Source organism: Cyanistes caeruleus, chromosome 7 (assembly GCF_971803275.1).
Source record: "Cyanistes caeruleus chromosome 7, bCyaCae1.hap1.1, whole genome shotgun sequence".
Classification (NCBI taxonomy): domain Eukaryota; kingdom Metazoa; phylum Chordata; class Aves; order Passeriformes; family Paridae; genus Cyanistes; species Cyanistes caeruleus.
Genome location: NC_141707.1, coordinates 25,745,203 through 25,758,123, shown reverse-complemented (window position 1 = coordinate 25,758,123; position 12,921 = coordinate 25,745,203). Strand labels below are relative to the sequence as shown.

At 61.4% G+C, this 12,921-nt stretch overlaps 1 protein-coding gene across 2 annotated transcripts; it reads left to right on the top strand.

Annotated features, from left to right (window-relative positions):
• The first annotated feature begins 6,926 nt into the window (after positions 1-6,926).
• Positions 6,927-12,358, top strand: DES (desmin). 2 transcript variants are annotated; one of them, XR_015289014.1, is made up of 10 exons: positions 6,927-7,608; positions 9,071-9,131; positions 9,307-9,402; positions 9,492-9,653; positions 9,741-9,866; positions 10,567-10,787; positions 10,921-10,970; positions 11,259-11,341; positions 11,455-11,636; positions 12,254-12,358. XR_015289014.1 is itself a non-coding variant. In XM_023947986.2 (9 exons), exons 1-9 carry the CDS (start codon positions 7,058-7,060, stop codon positions 11,494-11,496), a joined length of 1,392 nt encoding a protein of 463 aa, XP_023803754.1. In that variant the 5' UTR covers positions 6,982-7,057; the 3' UTR covers positions 11,497-12,358. The 2 variants fall into 2 exon arrangements, 1 of the variants encoding a protein (XP_023803754.1); XM_023947986.2 differs by having other exon boundaries at positions 6,982-7,608; positions 11,455-12,358.
• The last annotated feature ends 563 nt before the right edge of the window (positions 12,359-12,921 follow it).

The window sequence follows — 12,921 nt, the reverse complement described above, 5'->3', positions numbered from 1 at the left end:
ACCCCGCAATCTGCACCCTGCACTCCGAACTCTGCACCCTGCAATCTGCACCCAGCCCAGCACCCCGCAATCTGCACCCGGCAATCTGCACCCAGCCCGGCACCCCGCAATCTGCACCCGGCAATCTGCACCCAGCCCAGCACCCGCAATCTGCACCCGGCAATCTGCACCCAGCCCGGCACCCCGCAATCCACACCCCGCAATCCACACCCGGCAATCTGCACCCAGCCCAGCACCCCGCAATCTGCACCCTGCACCCCGCAATCTGCACCCTGCACTCCGAACTCTGCACCCGGCAATCCGCACCCCGCACCCTGTACCCCGCAATCCGCCCCCTGCAATCCACACCCGGCAATCTGCACCCAGCCCGGCACCCCGCAATCTGCAGCCTGCACTCCGAACTCTGCACCCGGCAATCTGCACCCAGCCCGGCACCCCGCAATCCACACCCGACAATCTGCACCCAGCCCAGCACCCCGCAATCTGCACCCTGCACCCCGAACTCTGCACCCTGCAATCCGCACCCTGCACCCTGTACCCCGAAATCCGCCCCCCGCAATCTGCACCCGGCAATCTGCACCCAGCCCAGCACCCCGCAATCTGCACCCGGCAATCTGCACCCAGCCCGGCACCCCGCAATCTGCACCCTGTACTCCGAACTCTGCACCCCGCAATCTGCACCCTGTACTCCGAACTCTGCACCCCGCAATCTGCACCCTGTACTCCGAACTCTGCACCCCGCAATCTGCACCCTGTACTCCGAACTCTGCGCCCGGCAATCCGCACCCCGCACCCCACAATCCACACCCCGCACCTCCCACACTGTGCCCCCTGCCATGCACATCGCACTCTCACCCTGCACCCCACACCGTGCAATCCACACCATGCACCCCTCAGCCCGCACCCTGCTCCAGACCAGGCAAACGCAGTGCCTGATAGGACTAGGGTAGAGCTGAATCAAGGGTGGGTGGAAGAGGGACACAACCACGTGGGGTTGGGGTGAGAAGCAAGGAGCAGGGACAGGCTACAAAACAATGGTCATCCATCCTTCCCGGGTATGCCCCACTTCTAGGGAGAGGAGACTGGGAGAGCAAGGGCTGCCCCAAGACGGGGCTTGGCCTGTCTGCAGTGGGGTGCAGATGCACAGGAAAACACACTCACTTCCCCAAGGCTGGGTACATTTGGAGTGGGTCACAGACAAGCTGCAGCTCGCCATCGTTGTTGCTCCCCTGCCTTGGCACTGCCTGGGACTCACAGGAAACAGGGCAGAAACCCTTGGTGCCATGTTGGAGACAAATGTCTCTGAGTGACAGCAATGCACTGCGTTCTGAGACTTGGCACGGTGGCAGGGCAGCACCCAAGCTGCCTGTTAGCCCCAGGGGCACTCCCAAGGGATAGGACCCCTTGGCCTTGCATGGATTAGGTTGCCTCCTTCCCTTGGCTGGGTTCCCTTCATGGGCTGGATGCAGCCAGTGGGGTTTTGGGTTTCAATCAGTCCTCATGCATCATTTCACAGCAGGATCTTTTCTTCCAAGCAATGGGTGTGTGGCCTTGGGAGATGGACGTGGCAGCCTGTGAGTGCTGCATGGGGCCCAGGTGTTGGGTGCCAGCTGGATTCCCAGCTCCTGAGTCACCCACGTGGGCACCCTGCTAGCTGGAGACGCCATCCGTGTTCTGAGGACTGGAAACTGGTGGTCCTGTTGCCCCTGACCCTGTGACCTGTCGTGCCGAGAGCTCCTGACAGCTCTGGATTTATGCTTCTAGCCCCCAGCACCTGCCTCTCCCCACCACCAAACGGGAACGAGCACTCCCACTGCCTGGCACCCTGCAGAAGGACAGCTGGAGGGTCTCCATGTCAACTACAGCACAACACAAGGCCAGGACACCCCAGGCCAGGCCCCCCCAGGCAGGGACAAGGTTGGGAGCACCCAGCACTCCAGCCCAGAGCTGGGATACATGTGTCAAAGGGACATGTATGCCAGGCAGCCATCCCCACACTCCTCCTGCCAGCATCACCCCCCTCTGCTGCTGGAACACAGCTCAGGGCCAGGTGCTCTTGAATGGTTCCCAGACGGTGCCTGAAGGACATCTGAGGACATTTAGAGCCCTTGGCTCCCCAGCCAGTGGATGCCCAGAGCAGATGGGTGCCCAGTGGGTGCTCAGGGTGGATGGTTCCTGGGGTGAGTGTGTGCAGGAGCCGGGTGTGCCTGAATCTGGGGGGTCAGAGCAGGCGTGAGTGGCAGGGCCGGGTGTGGCCTTCCTCTATCCCTGACGCTGTGAGCAAAGGGCAGTGCCTTGGCGTGCCACAGCTATTCCAGGCACAGCAGGACTTCCAGAAAAAGCTCCTGATGGCTATATCTGGGTGGGCTCTGACTCACCCCTGGCTGCGTGCCAAGGGCTGCACAGCACCTGCCATGGTTGCCCCCTACCCCATCACCATATTTCTGGGAAGACAGTGCTTTTGTCCCCATCCTGCGCTGCCCATGGATCATCCAGTGCAGCACAGAGCCACAGGCAGCCCTTCCAAAATGGCATCATCTCCTCCTCTGCATGTGTACACCCTGCTGCTGGGCTCATGTGTGTGCCCAGGGGTGCCTGGCAGAGACAGGACCAGTAGTGACAGGGCACTGTGGTCCTCCCTATGTCCCCTGGCAGCCCTGGGCAGGCTTTGCTGCAAGAAGTGTTCCCTGCTGGCAGTAGGCCCTGGGGATGGGCAGGCAGTGCTTAGCCCTCCCTGCTGGAAGGGGTTAATGGAAAGATGGCCCAGGACAAAGACTGTAAACACAGCAGAGATCCAGGAAGTGCCACCCCCTTCTCCCACTGCCTGCCAGGCTGCCTGGACCCCCCCTTGCCAGCCCTGCCAGGATGAGCAAAGGGATGGCATCCATCGAGGCCATGTGGTCCCCCGCATCCCGGCCCACGTGTCTGAGCATGGGAAAGTGAAATCACTGCCCAGGAATTGCTGGAGGCTGAGTGAATGGCCACCATGCCTTACGTGAGCCATCAGCGATGCAGCGGGTAACGCTACCTCATCTCACTGGCATGGGTGATGCTATCGAGGCCTGCAGCATCCTCATGGACCACTCAGACACTTATCCACCCCTATGTCCACATGGATCACAAGGGCAGCTGGGCATCTTCAGTGTCTCCACACCACTGGAGCAGGTGAATGTCCCCAAGGACCATGAGGGCAGGTGGACACACTTTAGCCTGCCCCTAGGCAGCAGGGATAGGGGAATATCCCCAGTATCCCCATGGACAACAGGGCCAGCTGTAGATGGGTGATGGGGCAGGTGTATACTTCAAGCATCCGCATGGACGTGGAAGGAGCTGGTCTCCCCATCATCTACACAAGTCAGGGCAACAGCTCACCCCCAGAATGCTCGTGAAACATGGAGGCAACAACTCACCCAGAGGACACACAAAGACCAGGGGAGGTGAGCAAACACCTCCCAGCATCTATACAGGTTGCATCTGAACACCCCTGGCATCAGTGCTTGCCATGGGGGTATTCAGGCACCCCCAGGATTCTGTGCCACTCACAGACAGGACAATGTCCTCAGCATCCCCATCACCTGGGGACATGGGGATGGGCACCAGGCAGTCTGTGCACACCCTGGTCCTGAGCTCTGGAGTGAGCAAAGGCATGGGGGCAGCTGGGATCAACAGCAGGTACAGTGGGACTGGAGACTTTACCCACCAGCTCCTGGGACCCCATCAGGCCAGGCTGGGTCTTGGTCCAGGCAAGGAGGGAGAGCCACCTCCTATTTAGACAATAGCATGTGCCCTGGATCCGTCAGCACTGGGGAATGGGCCACACAGTCCTTCCCTCTTAGGGTAAAGGCGTCTGGGAGGCTCGTGGCTGTAAAAGGAGCGGGATGAAGGAAGACAGCCAGGAGTCAGGAGGGAGGGGGATGGACACCCCTGCTGCTTCATTCCCATTCCTCAACTCACCCTGCAGCTAAAGCCGGGCATAAGGGGGCACTGGGTCCTGGTGGCAGAGTACAGGGACAAGGAAGGGTCAGCATACTGTCCCCACATGCTGTCTAGCTTCAAGCCTCAAGATACCTACAGCCCAAGGAGGCTGTGCGGGTTTAAATCCTGGGGGAACAGCAGGGAGGGAGGGCCAGGAAGGAGGGGCGGCTGCAGGATGCAGCTGGCTTTGCTCACAGGGATGTCATGACCAGCGGGAGTTGTTTGACATTCCAGCTCCAACTGCCTTCCTGGCAGCAGTGTCATCCAAGATTTGATGGAAACTGGGACCAGGCCAGTGCGGGGGTTCAGGAGCCACTTCCCAGGCTCCGCTGGTCTGGGTCAGCCCGGCCTGGGATGGAGCTTTGGGGAGGCTGCACAGGGCTGGACAGGACAGGAGGCAGCCTTGTACTTCTGCCCTCTGCAGCCTCCTCACTTTCTGCAGCCTCTGGGTCTTTAGTTGGCACAGAATGTTTGGCATTTTGTCCCTGGGATGGGACTCAGGCAGGGTCTCTGGGTCCTGCATTTCATCCCTTCTTCCTGTCATGCTGGGTTCTCCAAGCAGACAGGGATTTCCTAAGAGGCTTGTCCACCCTCTGCAAGACATGGGGCCCCTGCTTACCCAGAGCCATACCGGAAGGCTGTCACCACAGCTAAGGAAAGGCCACTTCAAACAGTCTCTCCCAGAGCAGGGTCAAGAGGATGCTCCTGGTTAACCCCTTGGAGCTGCTTCCCCTCCAAGCAGCAGTGCCCAAGAGTGCATTTCCCCTCCCTGGAGCACCCCAACCGTGCACCCCCCTGCTCTGTGGGATGAGGATGGGAACAAGTGTTACCCAGGCCTGAGATGGGATTTGTATCAACCCACCTGAAACACCAGGGCAGGGTGGTGCCTTCTGAACACAGCACCCCTGAGGAATCCATCCTCCCCACACTCCCAGCTGGCACAGCAGTGGGGTAGGGTCATGGAAAGGGATGGCTGAGCTCTGTTCCTGGTGGTGTGCTGTCCCAGACACCCTGAGTCCCCCCTCACCTGCCCCTCTGCACACCAGCTAAGGGCCAGCTTGCTGGCACTTGCAGCACAGGCAGGGCACACGTGCGGGGCTCTGGGATGTGCAGGGCATACTCGGAATGGGGCCAGAATGAGGAAGGATGCTGTCTGTTTTTCCATCTACTCTCCCCCCACAAGCCCCCCTTTCTTCCATTCTCTCCCTGTGCTGGGATGAAGCAGCCTCATCTGGAAATACCTTCCCTTTTAAAGGCAGGCTCCTCCAAGCAGCTTGTACTCTCTGGGAAGACGCTACATCACTCTGCAACTGGGAGAGGCTCCAGGGATGGGGGGCTTGGAGGAGCAAAAGGGATGCAGAGCATTGAGCCCACCTGCATGTCTGTGGGACCCAGACTTTAGCTGGCTCCCCAAGTGACGTGGAGCAGGGAGGCAGCAGGGAGGAGTTCCTCCCAGAGAGAGGGCAGTTGAGAATGCCTCTATGAACAAGCTTGAGCCTTTGCCTGATGCTGATGCTGCCATGGGTGAGCCATGGCATTGCTTGGCTTCTGTGTTACAGCTGGGACAGAAGGCTGGGAGGTGCGGGGCCAGGCAGGGCTGAGCGCTGCTGTCCTGCTGCTGAGTCACCCTGTGCCCAGTGGCACAGCGGTCCCCTCCACCAGGGCCTTCAGGGACAAAAGCACTGGGGCTGAGCCAGCTGATGTCAGCCAAAACAGCCCAGCTTGGACAGAGCCAGGGGTCACCAGGTGTGCTGGGGAGTCTGGGGAGGAGGGGGTGCTGCCCAGGCAAGGGGAACCCTCATGAGGGATTCCCCCAGCACAGATGTCCTCCCTCAGAATGTCCTTTTCAGCTGTCATGGGTTTGTGCAGGGCCCTGAGGGTCCCTGACCTGATCCTCTGCTTGTCCAGGAAGCTGTAGAGGGTGTTTTCAGACAGACTTAGAAATTCCCCATTGTGGGAGTTTTTGGGGAGCTGGTCTGGGCTTTCTGAACCCCAGTGTACTTCCTGGTCAAGGAGGAGGCCAAGGAGGAGGCCAAGGAGACAGGGCAGAGCCTGCTGTGCCTCGGGATAACCTGGGGACCTTGTTCTGCTCTTAGGGTGATGGGGATCAGAGAGGGGCTAGGGCTGCTCCAGGCAGGGTCGCCATCCAGCTGTGCTCTCCACACGCCCGGAGCAAGAAGGGTTAACAGAGTGCCTCCCCCACTATAAATACCACGTATGTATGTCCCACACCCCACGAGTATGAGCTGGGAAGGCTATTTTGGTTGAGTGCCTGCTGCTTTGGGAATGTGCCGGAGCGAGGACAGGGGCTGACGTCACCATCACTGGGGCTCGGACCCAGCACCTGCTCGGGGTCACTCAGCAGCACTCCAAAAGCACCCAGACCCTGGCCAGTGCTCAGCCCCCATGTCAGAAACAGTTTGGGTGGTGGGCAAGCACACTCAGGGCAGGTCATCCCCCACATCAACCCCTCTCCAGGGCCCTTCCTTGCTCATTTTCTGGATGGGGGAGCTGGACTCTGGCCCCACATGGAGACTTGAGCACGGTGCTCTTGCCAGGGGGTGGGTCAGGGTATCACCCCGTTTGGGGTGCTCAAGACCAATTTGGGGACCACGGCTACCTGGCATGGGGTTTGGCTCAAGGGGGTCAAGTGATGTTGTGAAGGTTCCCTTCTTTCCCTTCGTGGCGTCAGCCTAGGCCGTCTGTCTGTCTGTCCGGGCCCCCTGTGGGTGGCACTACATCCTGACAGGGGGTTCACCACACGTCTGTCCCACTTCCTCCCCTCGCACCCCCAAGGACAGGGCAGAGCAGCGGTGTCAAGGCCTCGCCAGGGAGCCCTGGGGTGCCCAGGGGTCTTTGTCAGCCGGGGGGTGTGGGCAGGTGAGGGGCAGTGGGCGGGGGCTGCGGCCATCTCCCCCGCGGCAGCATCCCCCAGCTGCCCGGCAGCAGGAGGGGCGGGTGATGTCAGCAGGATACAAATAGCGGCTCGCGGTCCCCTCCCGACGCCTCTCCGAGCTGTGCCGGCCGCTCGCCAGCCCTCTGCCTGCTCCCTGCTCCGGCCTCGCCTCCCCACGCCGCCACCATGAGCCAGTCCTACTCCTCCAGCCAGCGGGTCTCTTCCTACCGCCGCACCTTTGGCGGCTCCCCGGTCTTCTCTCGTGCCTCCTTCGGGGGCAAGGGCAGCAGCGGCAGCTCCGTCACCTCCCGCGTGTACCAGGTGTCCCGCACCTCGGCCGTCCCCAGCCTGTCCACCTTCCGCACCACCCGTGTGACGCCCCTGCGCTCCTACCAAAGCGCCTACCAGGGTGCTGGAGAGCTGCTGGACTTCAGCCTGGCCGATGCCATGAACCAGGAGTTCCTCCAGACCCGCACCAACGAGAAGGTGGAACTGCAGGAACTCAATGACCGTTTCGCCAACTACATCGAAAAGGTGCGCTTCTTGGAGCAGCAGAATGCCCTCATGGTGGCCGAGGTCAACCGCCTGCGGGGCAAGGAGCCCACCCGCGTGGCCGAGATGTACGAGGAGGAGCTGCGGGAGCTCCGGCGCCAGGTGGACCTGCTCACCAACCAGCGGGCTCGTGTGGAGGTTGAGCGTGACAACCTGCTCGATGACCTGCAGAAACTCAAGCAGAAGTGAGTGGGGGGGGGGGGAGCTGGAAAGTCCCTGTGGGCATCCAACTCCATCCCTAGGGGTGGGTGGGGGCAGAGCTCGCCCTGGCAGCCCCTCAGGTGTTTGCTGCTACCCTTGTGCCTCGTGCTCAGAGCCCATCATGATCCCAATACTCTGTCCCCCTAGATCACTTTCTGGTTGCCCAGGCAGCACCCAGAGGGTAGAGTGGCTCCCATAGCAGGGGTGTCAACTATGCCCTCCCTTACAGTGAGGCTGGGGCCCAGCTGTAACACCACAGGACACCCAGAGCTGGGATATCAACATGCACCTTACCCCGGGGTCCCCATCTCTGCTCACACTGGGGAGGGCTGCTGGGCCCCTGGGTGAGCTGGGCTTTGTGGCATAGATGGACAGACAGATGCAATCAGGTAGGCGGAAGTGAGGGGATGGGTAACCCAGGGAGGGTGCTCCATCAGCTCCAGATGTGAAGGAGGGAGTGGAGGAAGTGGCTTCACTTCCACGGGCCAGGGATGCTCCAGGCCTACTGTGTGTGTCCACGGTGCCCTGTGACCAGTGGGAGACTCCAGAGATGCTGTGGGCTTGGCTGGTACTGGGGGGAACAGAGTGGTGATTATCCACAAGGGTGGCCAGGCTGAGGGAACCCTCAGGGACTGATGAGTGTGGAGGAGCTGGCAGTAGGGGCAGATACTTAAGGGGAGCTGTATGTTCTGATGATGGTCTGCACTTTCCCTCCTGGACTCTGTGCCCTGGGGGACACCATTCCCTTGGGGTGACACAGCCTGCTGCCTCCTGGTAACCCCAGCCACCACCACAGGTGGCCAGCGCTGGTTACCTCCCTGATGCTGGGGAGCTGGGGGTGGTGGTATGAAGGAACTCTCAGTGACAGGGGAGGAGCAGGGCCCAGAACAAACGGGTGTTGGGTTTCTGCCACCCCATGTGCCAGCACCACCTGGGCACCTCCATCTCCTCCCTGCTGCCGTCCCACTGACACGCAGCCTGTGGTGCTGTCCCCTTCCTTGACACAAGCCTGGATCTCCAGCCCTGACCTGAGTCTCTCCCACAGCAGTCCCCACAGCACATCCCATCCCACAGCATCGCTGAAACCTATCTGTACTTCTGCTCTCCCTGGGAAAGCTCAGCTGGTGACCATCTCTCAGACCCCCTGTGTGAGATCCTGCACCCTGTCCCCCAGCTGCTGGTCACTCTCCCCTATAAGGGCCGGGGCAGTGCGCGTGGCACTGAGCTGACCTCATGTCTTTGTGATCTCTCCGGCGTTGACTATAATAGGGAATGGGAGGAAGAGCCCCTGGCCCCCCGCCAGTCCTCTGCTGCCTGCCGGGAACACAGGACAATCTGTTTTCTTCCTACCGGGCCATGCTGGGCTTAAGCACAGCTCGGGGGGACATCACCACGGAGGGACAGAGCTTCCTCCAGACCCCCCTAGCCTCCCTTCTCTGCCTACAGGCTACAAGAGGAGATCCAGCTGAAGGAGGAGGCTGAGAACAACCTCGCTGCATTCAGAGCTGTGAGTACCTGTCCCCTTAGTGCTGTGTGGGAACCCTACCCTCTTCTCACCCCCATCTTCCCCCGGCAGCCTGGCCCCAGCACCAGGGCATGGTCCTGGACACAACTTTGCACCTTCCAGCCCTCGTGCTCTCCCAGCACCCCCCCCACTATCCCTCATTCTGTGTCCCTCCCAGGATGTGGATGCAGCCACACTAGCACGCATTGACCTGGAAAGACGTATCGAGTCCCTGCAGGAGGAGATTGCCTTCCTCAAGAAGGTGCATGAAGAGGTAGGTCAGAAGTGGCACCCTTTTCCAATGGCATTCATGGGGCAGGGAAAATGCAGCGGGTGCCCTGAGATGTCACCTTGTCCACGCAGGAAATCCGGGAGCTGCAGGCACAGCTGCAGGAGCAGCACATCCAGGTGGAGATGGACATCTCCAAGCCTGATTTGACAGCTGCTCTGCGGGACATCCGTGCTCAGTATGAGAGCATTGCTGCCAAGAACATCGCCGAGGCCGAGGAGTGGTACAAGTCCAAGGTGCGAGAGGTGATGGGCTCTGGGCTGGCCCCGGCACAGCGGGTTCCATCTCGGGGGCCGTGCCCACTGACCACGGTCTCTCCGCAGGTGTCTGACCTGACACAGGCAGCCAACAAGAACAACGACGCGCTAAGGCAGGCCAAACAGGAGATGCTGGAGTACCGGCACCAGATCCAGTCCTACACCTGCGAGATTGATGCCCTCAAGGGCACGGTGAGCTAAGGGCAGCATTGGGAAGATCCCCAGCTTCCCTGCAGGGACCTGCTGCTCCAAGGCTGCTCAGGGACCTCTGGGACATCTCTGGGGTGGGGGGCTCTCTCCAGCTCTCTGAGTTGTTGCTGGAGAGGGCACTGTACCCCACATTTGGGCTGCACCTCCCCTAGCAGTGGCCTGGGCTCCTACACAGTGTTTTGGCAGAGTCCTGGAATCAAAGTGCAGATTGTAAAATGTGACCCAGCCTGGGAGGCTCCAGGCAGGCGGGCACAGGGCTCGGGGTGTCTGGTTGCAGGCTGGCAAGGTGATTGCAAACAAACAGGGCACAACAGTCCCATTCTGGCATAGTCATGATCACAGGAGCCAGCCAGCAGCCACCAGTGCCACCCCCAGGCAGCCATCCAGTACTTCTGCAGCTCTCTGTGCCCTCTTGCTGGGGTAGGATGGCTTTGCTGGGACATCTGGGCACCAGGGTGCTGGGGTTGCCTGGTACACGCCCAGCGTGTCCCTGTGAGACCCTGCTGCCTGGCACTGGGCAGGTGGAGGGTTACATTCACTCACCATGGTCCCACATCAGCTGAATCCAGCCAGGGGCTGACCATGGCTCTCCCCAGATGCCCTGGCATCCACAGTGCCCACCACAGGTGGCCCGTGGTTCCTCTGGGTCCCCCCCCCTCACTGAGCACCCCCCTCTCTCCAGAATGACTCGCTGATGCGCCAGATGCGGGAGATGGAGGAGCGCTTTGCGGGTGAGGCCGGTGGGTACCAGGACACCATTGCCCGCCTGGAGGAGGAGATCCGGCACCTGAAGGATGAGATGGCCCGGCACCTGCGTGAGTACCAGGACCTGCTCAATGTCAAGATGGCCCTGGACGTGGAGATCGCCACATACCGCAAGCTGCTGGAGGGCGAGGAGAGCCGGTGAGTGGAAGAGGGGCAGGACAAGCTGGGGGAACCAGCAGGGTCAGCGGTTTTTTTGGGGTCCGACTTTTTGAGGACACGCCTGAGGGCTAGGGCTGGCTGGCACTAAGCTTTCCCTTCTGTGTTCCCACAGGATCAGCATCCCCATGCACCAGACCTTCGCCTCTGCACTCAATTTCCGAGGTGAGCCTCACTCCATGTGGAGGGGAACCTGGGATGAGTTCCCAGTGTTCCCCAAAAGTGTCCACTTCTGGGGCAAATGTCCCTCCTGGGGGGTTGTAGCCGGGCTGGCAGGCTGGGGACACACAGGTGCCACACAGACCCCTTGGTATGGGGGCACTTGTTTGGGTGTTGCTGTGAGCTGAGGTGGGGTTAAACCAAGGCTGCTGAAGCTCCTCAGTGACTCCAGCCCACAGCTGTGTCCCCATTCCACACGTCCCTGGTCCCATCCCCTGTGTCCTCCCCCCACAGAGACCAGCCCAGAGCAGCGGGGCTCCGAGGTGCACACCAAAAAGACCGTGATGATCAAAACCATCGAAACCCGTGATGGGGAGGTGAGCGCAGGGTGGCACCGGAGGGAGGCAGGGGACCGAGGAAGGCGCCTGCTCCCGCAGCCGGGGCTCTGCTGTGGCACGGCACGGCGTCTCACGGTGCTTCTCTCCCACAGGTGGTGAGTGAGGCGACTCAGCAGCAGCATGAAGTGCTGTAGAGGAGGCTGCTCCAGCAGCCCACTGGCACCTTCTGTCCCTGCCTCCGTCCCTCCGCCGTGCTCCCCTCCTGCCCCCCGCCTCGCCTCTCGGCGCTCCCCCGGCACTGCCTGAGGAGTCTCCCCCATGCAGCTGCCTCTGGGCCCCCCATACCCCCCGGGCTCTCTCCTCCGGCTTCCAAAGGCTCGCTCTGCTTTTGCAGCTTCGCAGCGGCAACGCCAGCGTCAGGATCAGGCCAGGGCCGGGGGGCGGCAGGAGGGAGGGACGGGACAGGTGGGACGGGCTGGGGGGAGCAGGTGGTGGCCTGGCCCAGCTCCACGGAGAGCCGGACGGTCCCAGCAGCGGGTTCTGGATCCCCCCACAGGCCCCTTCCCACGCTGGGCACAGGCTTGGGGCTCATCCCACACGAGCGGGGACCCGTCCCCCTCCAGCAGCACCGCCGTCCCCGCTGGAGCTGGCCCTTCTCCAGGTGCACGGCGGCGATGCTAGCGATGGGGAGAAGCTAGGCTGAGCCCCCTGTTCTCTGCCCAGCTCAGAGCGAGGGGACCCCCAGCCTGCGTGTCCCCCCGGCCCGAGAGGCAGTCCCGTGGGGCAGAGGAGGGCAGTGCCCGCCCCTCCCCGTGGCGGGGACCCCCAGCAGCAGGAGGCTGCACGGGGCCAGGCCCGTGAGCCGAGAGGGCACCCGTAGGTGGACACAGGAGAGAGGAGGAGTGAGTGAATGGCAGAGAGGGGGGAGAGAATGAGAGGAGCTGGAGAGAGGCCCGGGGGGCCAGGGCAGGCATCCCCAACCCTCGCCCCAATGCACCCCCACCCCACCACGTGTATGAGACTCTTCAGGCGGCTGAAATAAACAGCGGAGCATCACTCTGTCGTCTCGGTGCATCTCTGGGGCAGAGAGGGGATGGAGTGGTGGGGAGGCAACACCTGGGGGAGGCGTCACAAGGGCCAGGTAGATGGATGAGCCAGCAACTCTTTGGGCTGTCTCCTCCCTAGGCTGCTGGGACCCCCAAAAGGTGTGTGACTCTCACGTGGAAGGTTCTCGAGCATTTTGCTGCCTGAGGTGGTGTGTTTCTCAGTTGCACTGGGTGGGAAAGTCCTGTTGGGACAGGGAACAGTGACAGCTAAGCCCTGAGCAGGTTCGAAGGGGCTCTGGGTGATGATCCTGTATCTCCCACACACACCCAGGGTCACATACCATCTCCTGGTGGCTCTCAGCTCCACAGCCACCTCCTTTTTCCCCCACTTGAGACCTACCCAAATCCACATCTGCCTAGGACTTTTCCAAGCCCCTCCAAGTATCACCAACCTGCAAGAAAAGCTATCCTCATCACTAAGTCACCTCCTGGTCAAGAGCATCAGACCCACCATCCTATGCTTACATCCCAGGCTCAACCTCCAGCCTCAACCTGCCAATGCCATATGCTCTC

Coding starts and splice junctions, on each gene's coding strand:
- DES (XM_023947986.2), top strand. CDS start 7,058: ATGAGCCAGTCCTACTCCTCCAGCCAGCGGGTCTCTTCCTACCGCCGC. Junction 9,867..10,566: donor TTGATGCCCTCAAGGGCACG/GTGAGCTAAGGG, acceptor CCCTCTCTCCAG/AATGACTCGCTGATGCGCCA. Junction 10,971..11,258: donor CTCTGCACTCAATTTCCGAG/GTGAGCCTCACT, acceptor CTCCCCCCACAG/AGACCAGCCCAGAGCAGCGG.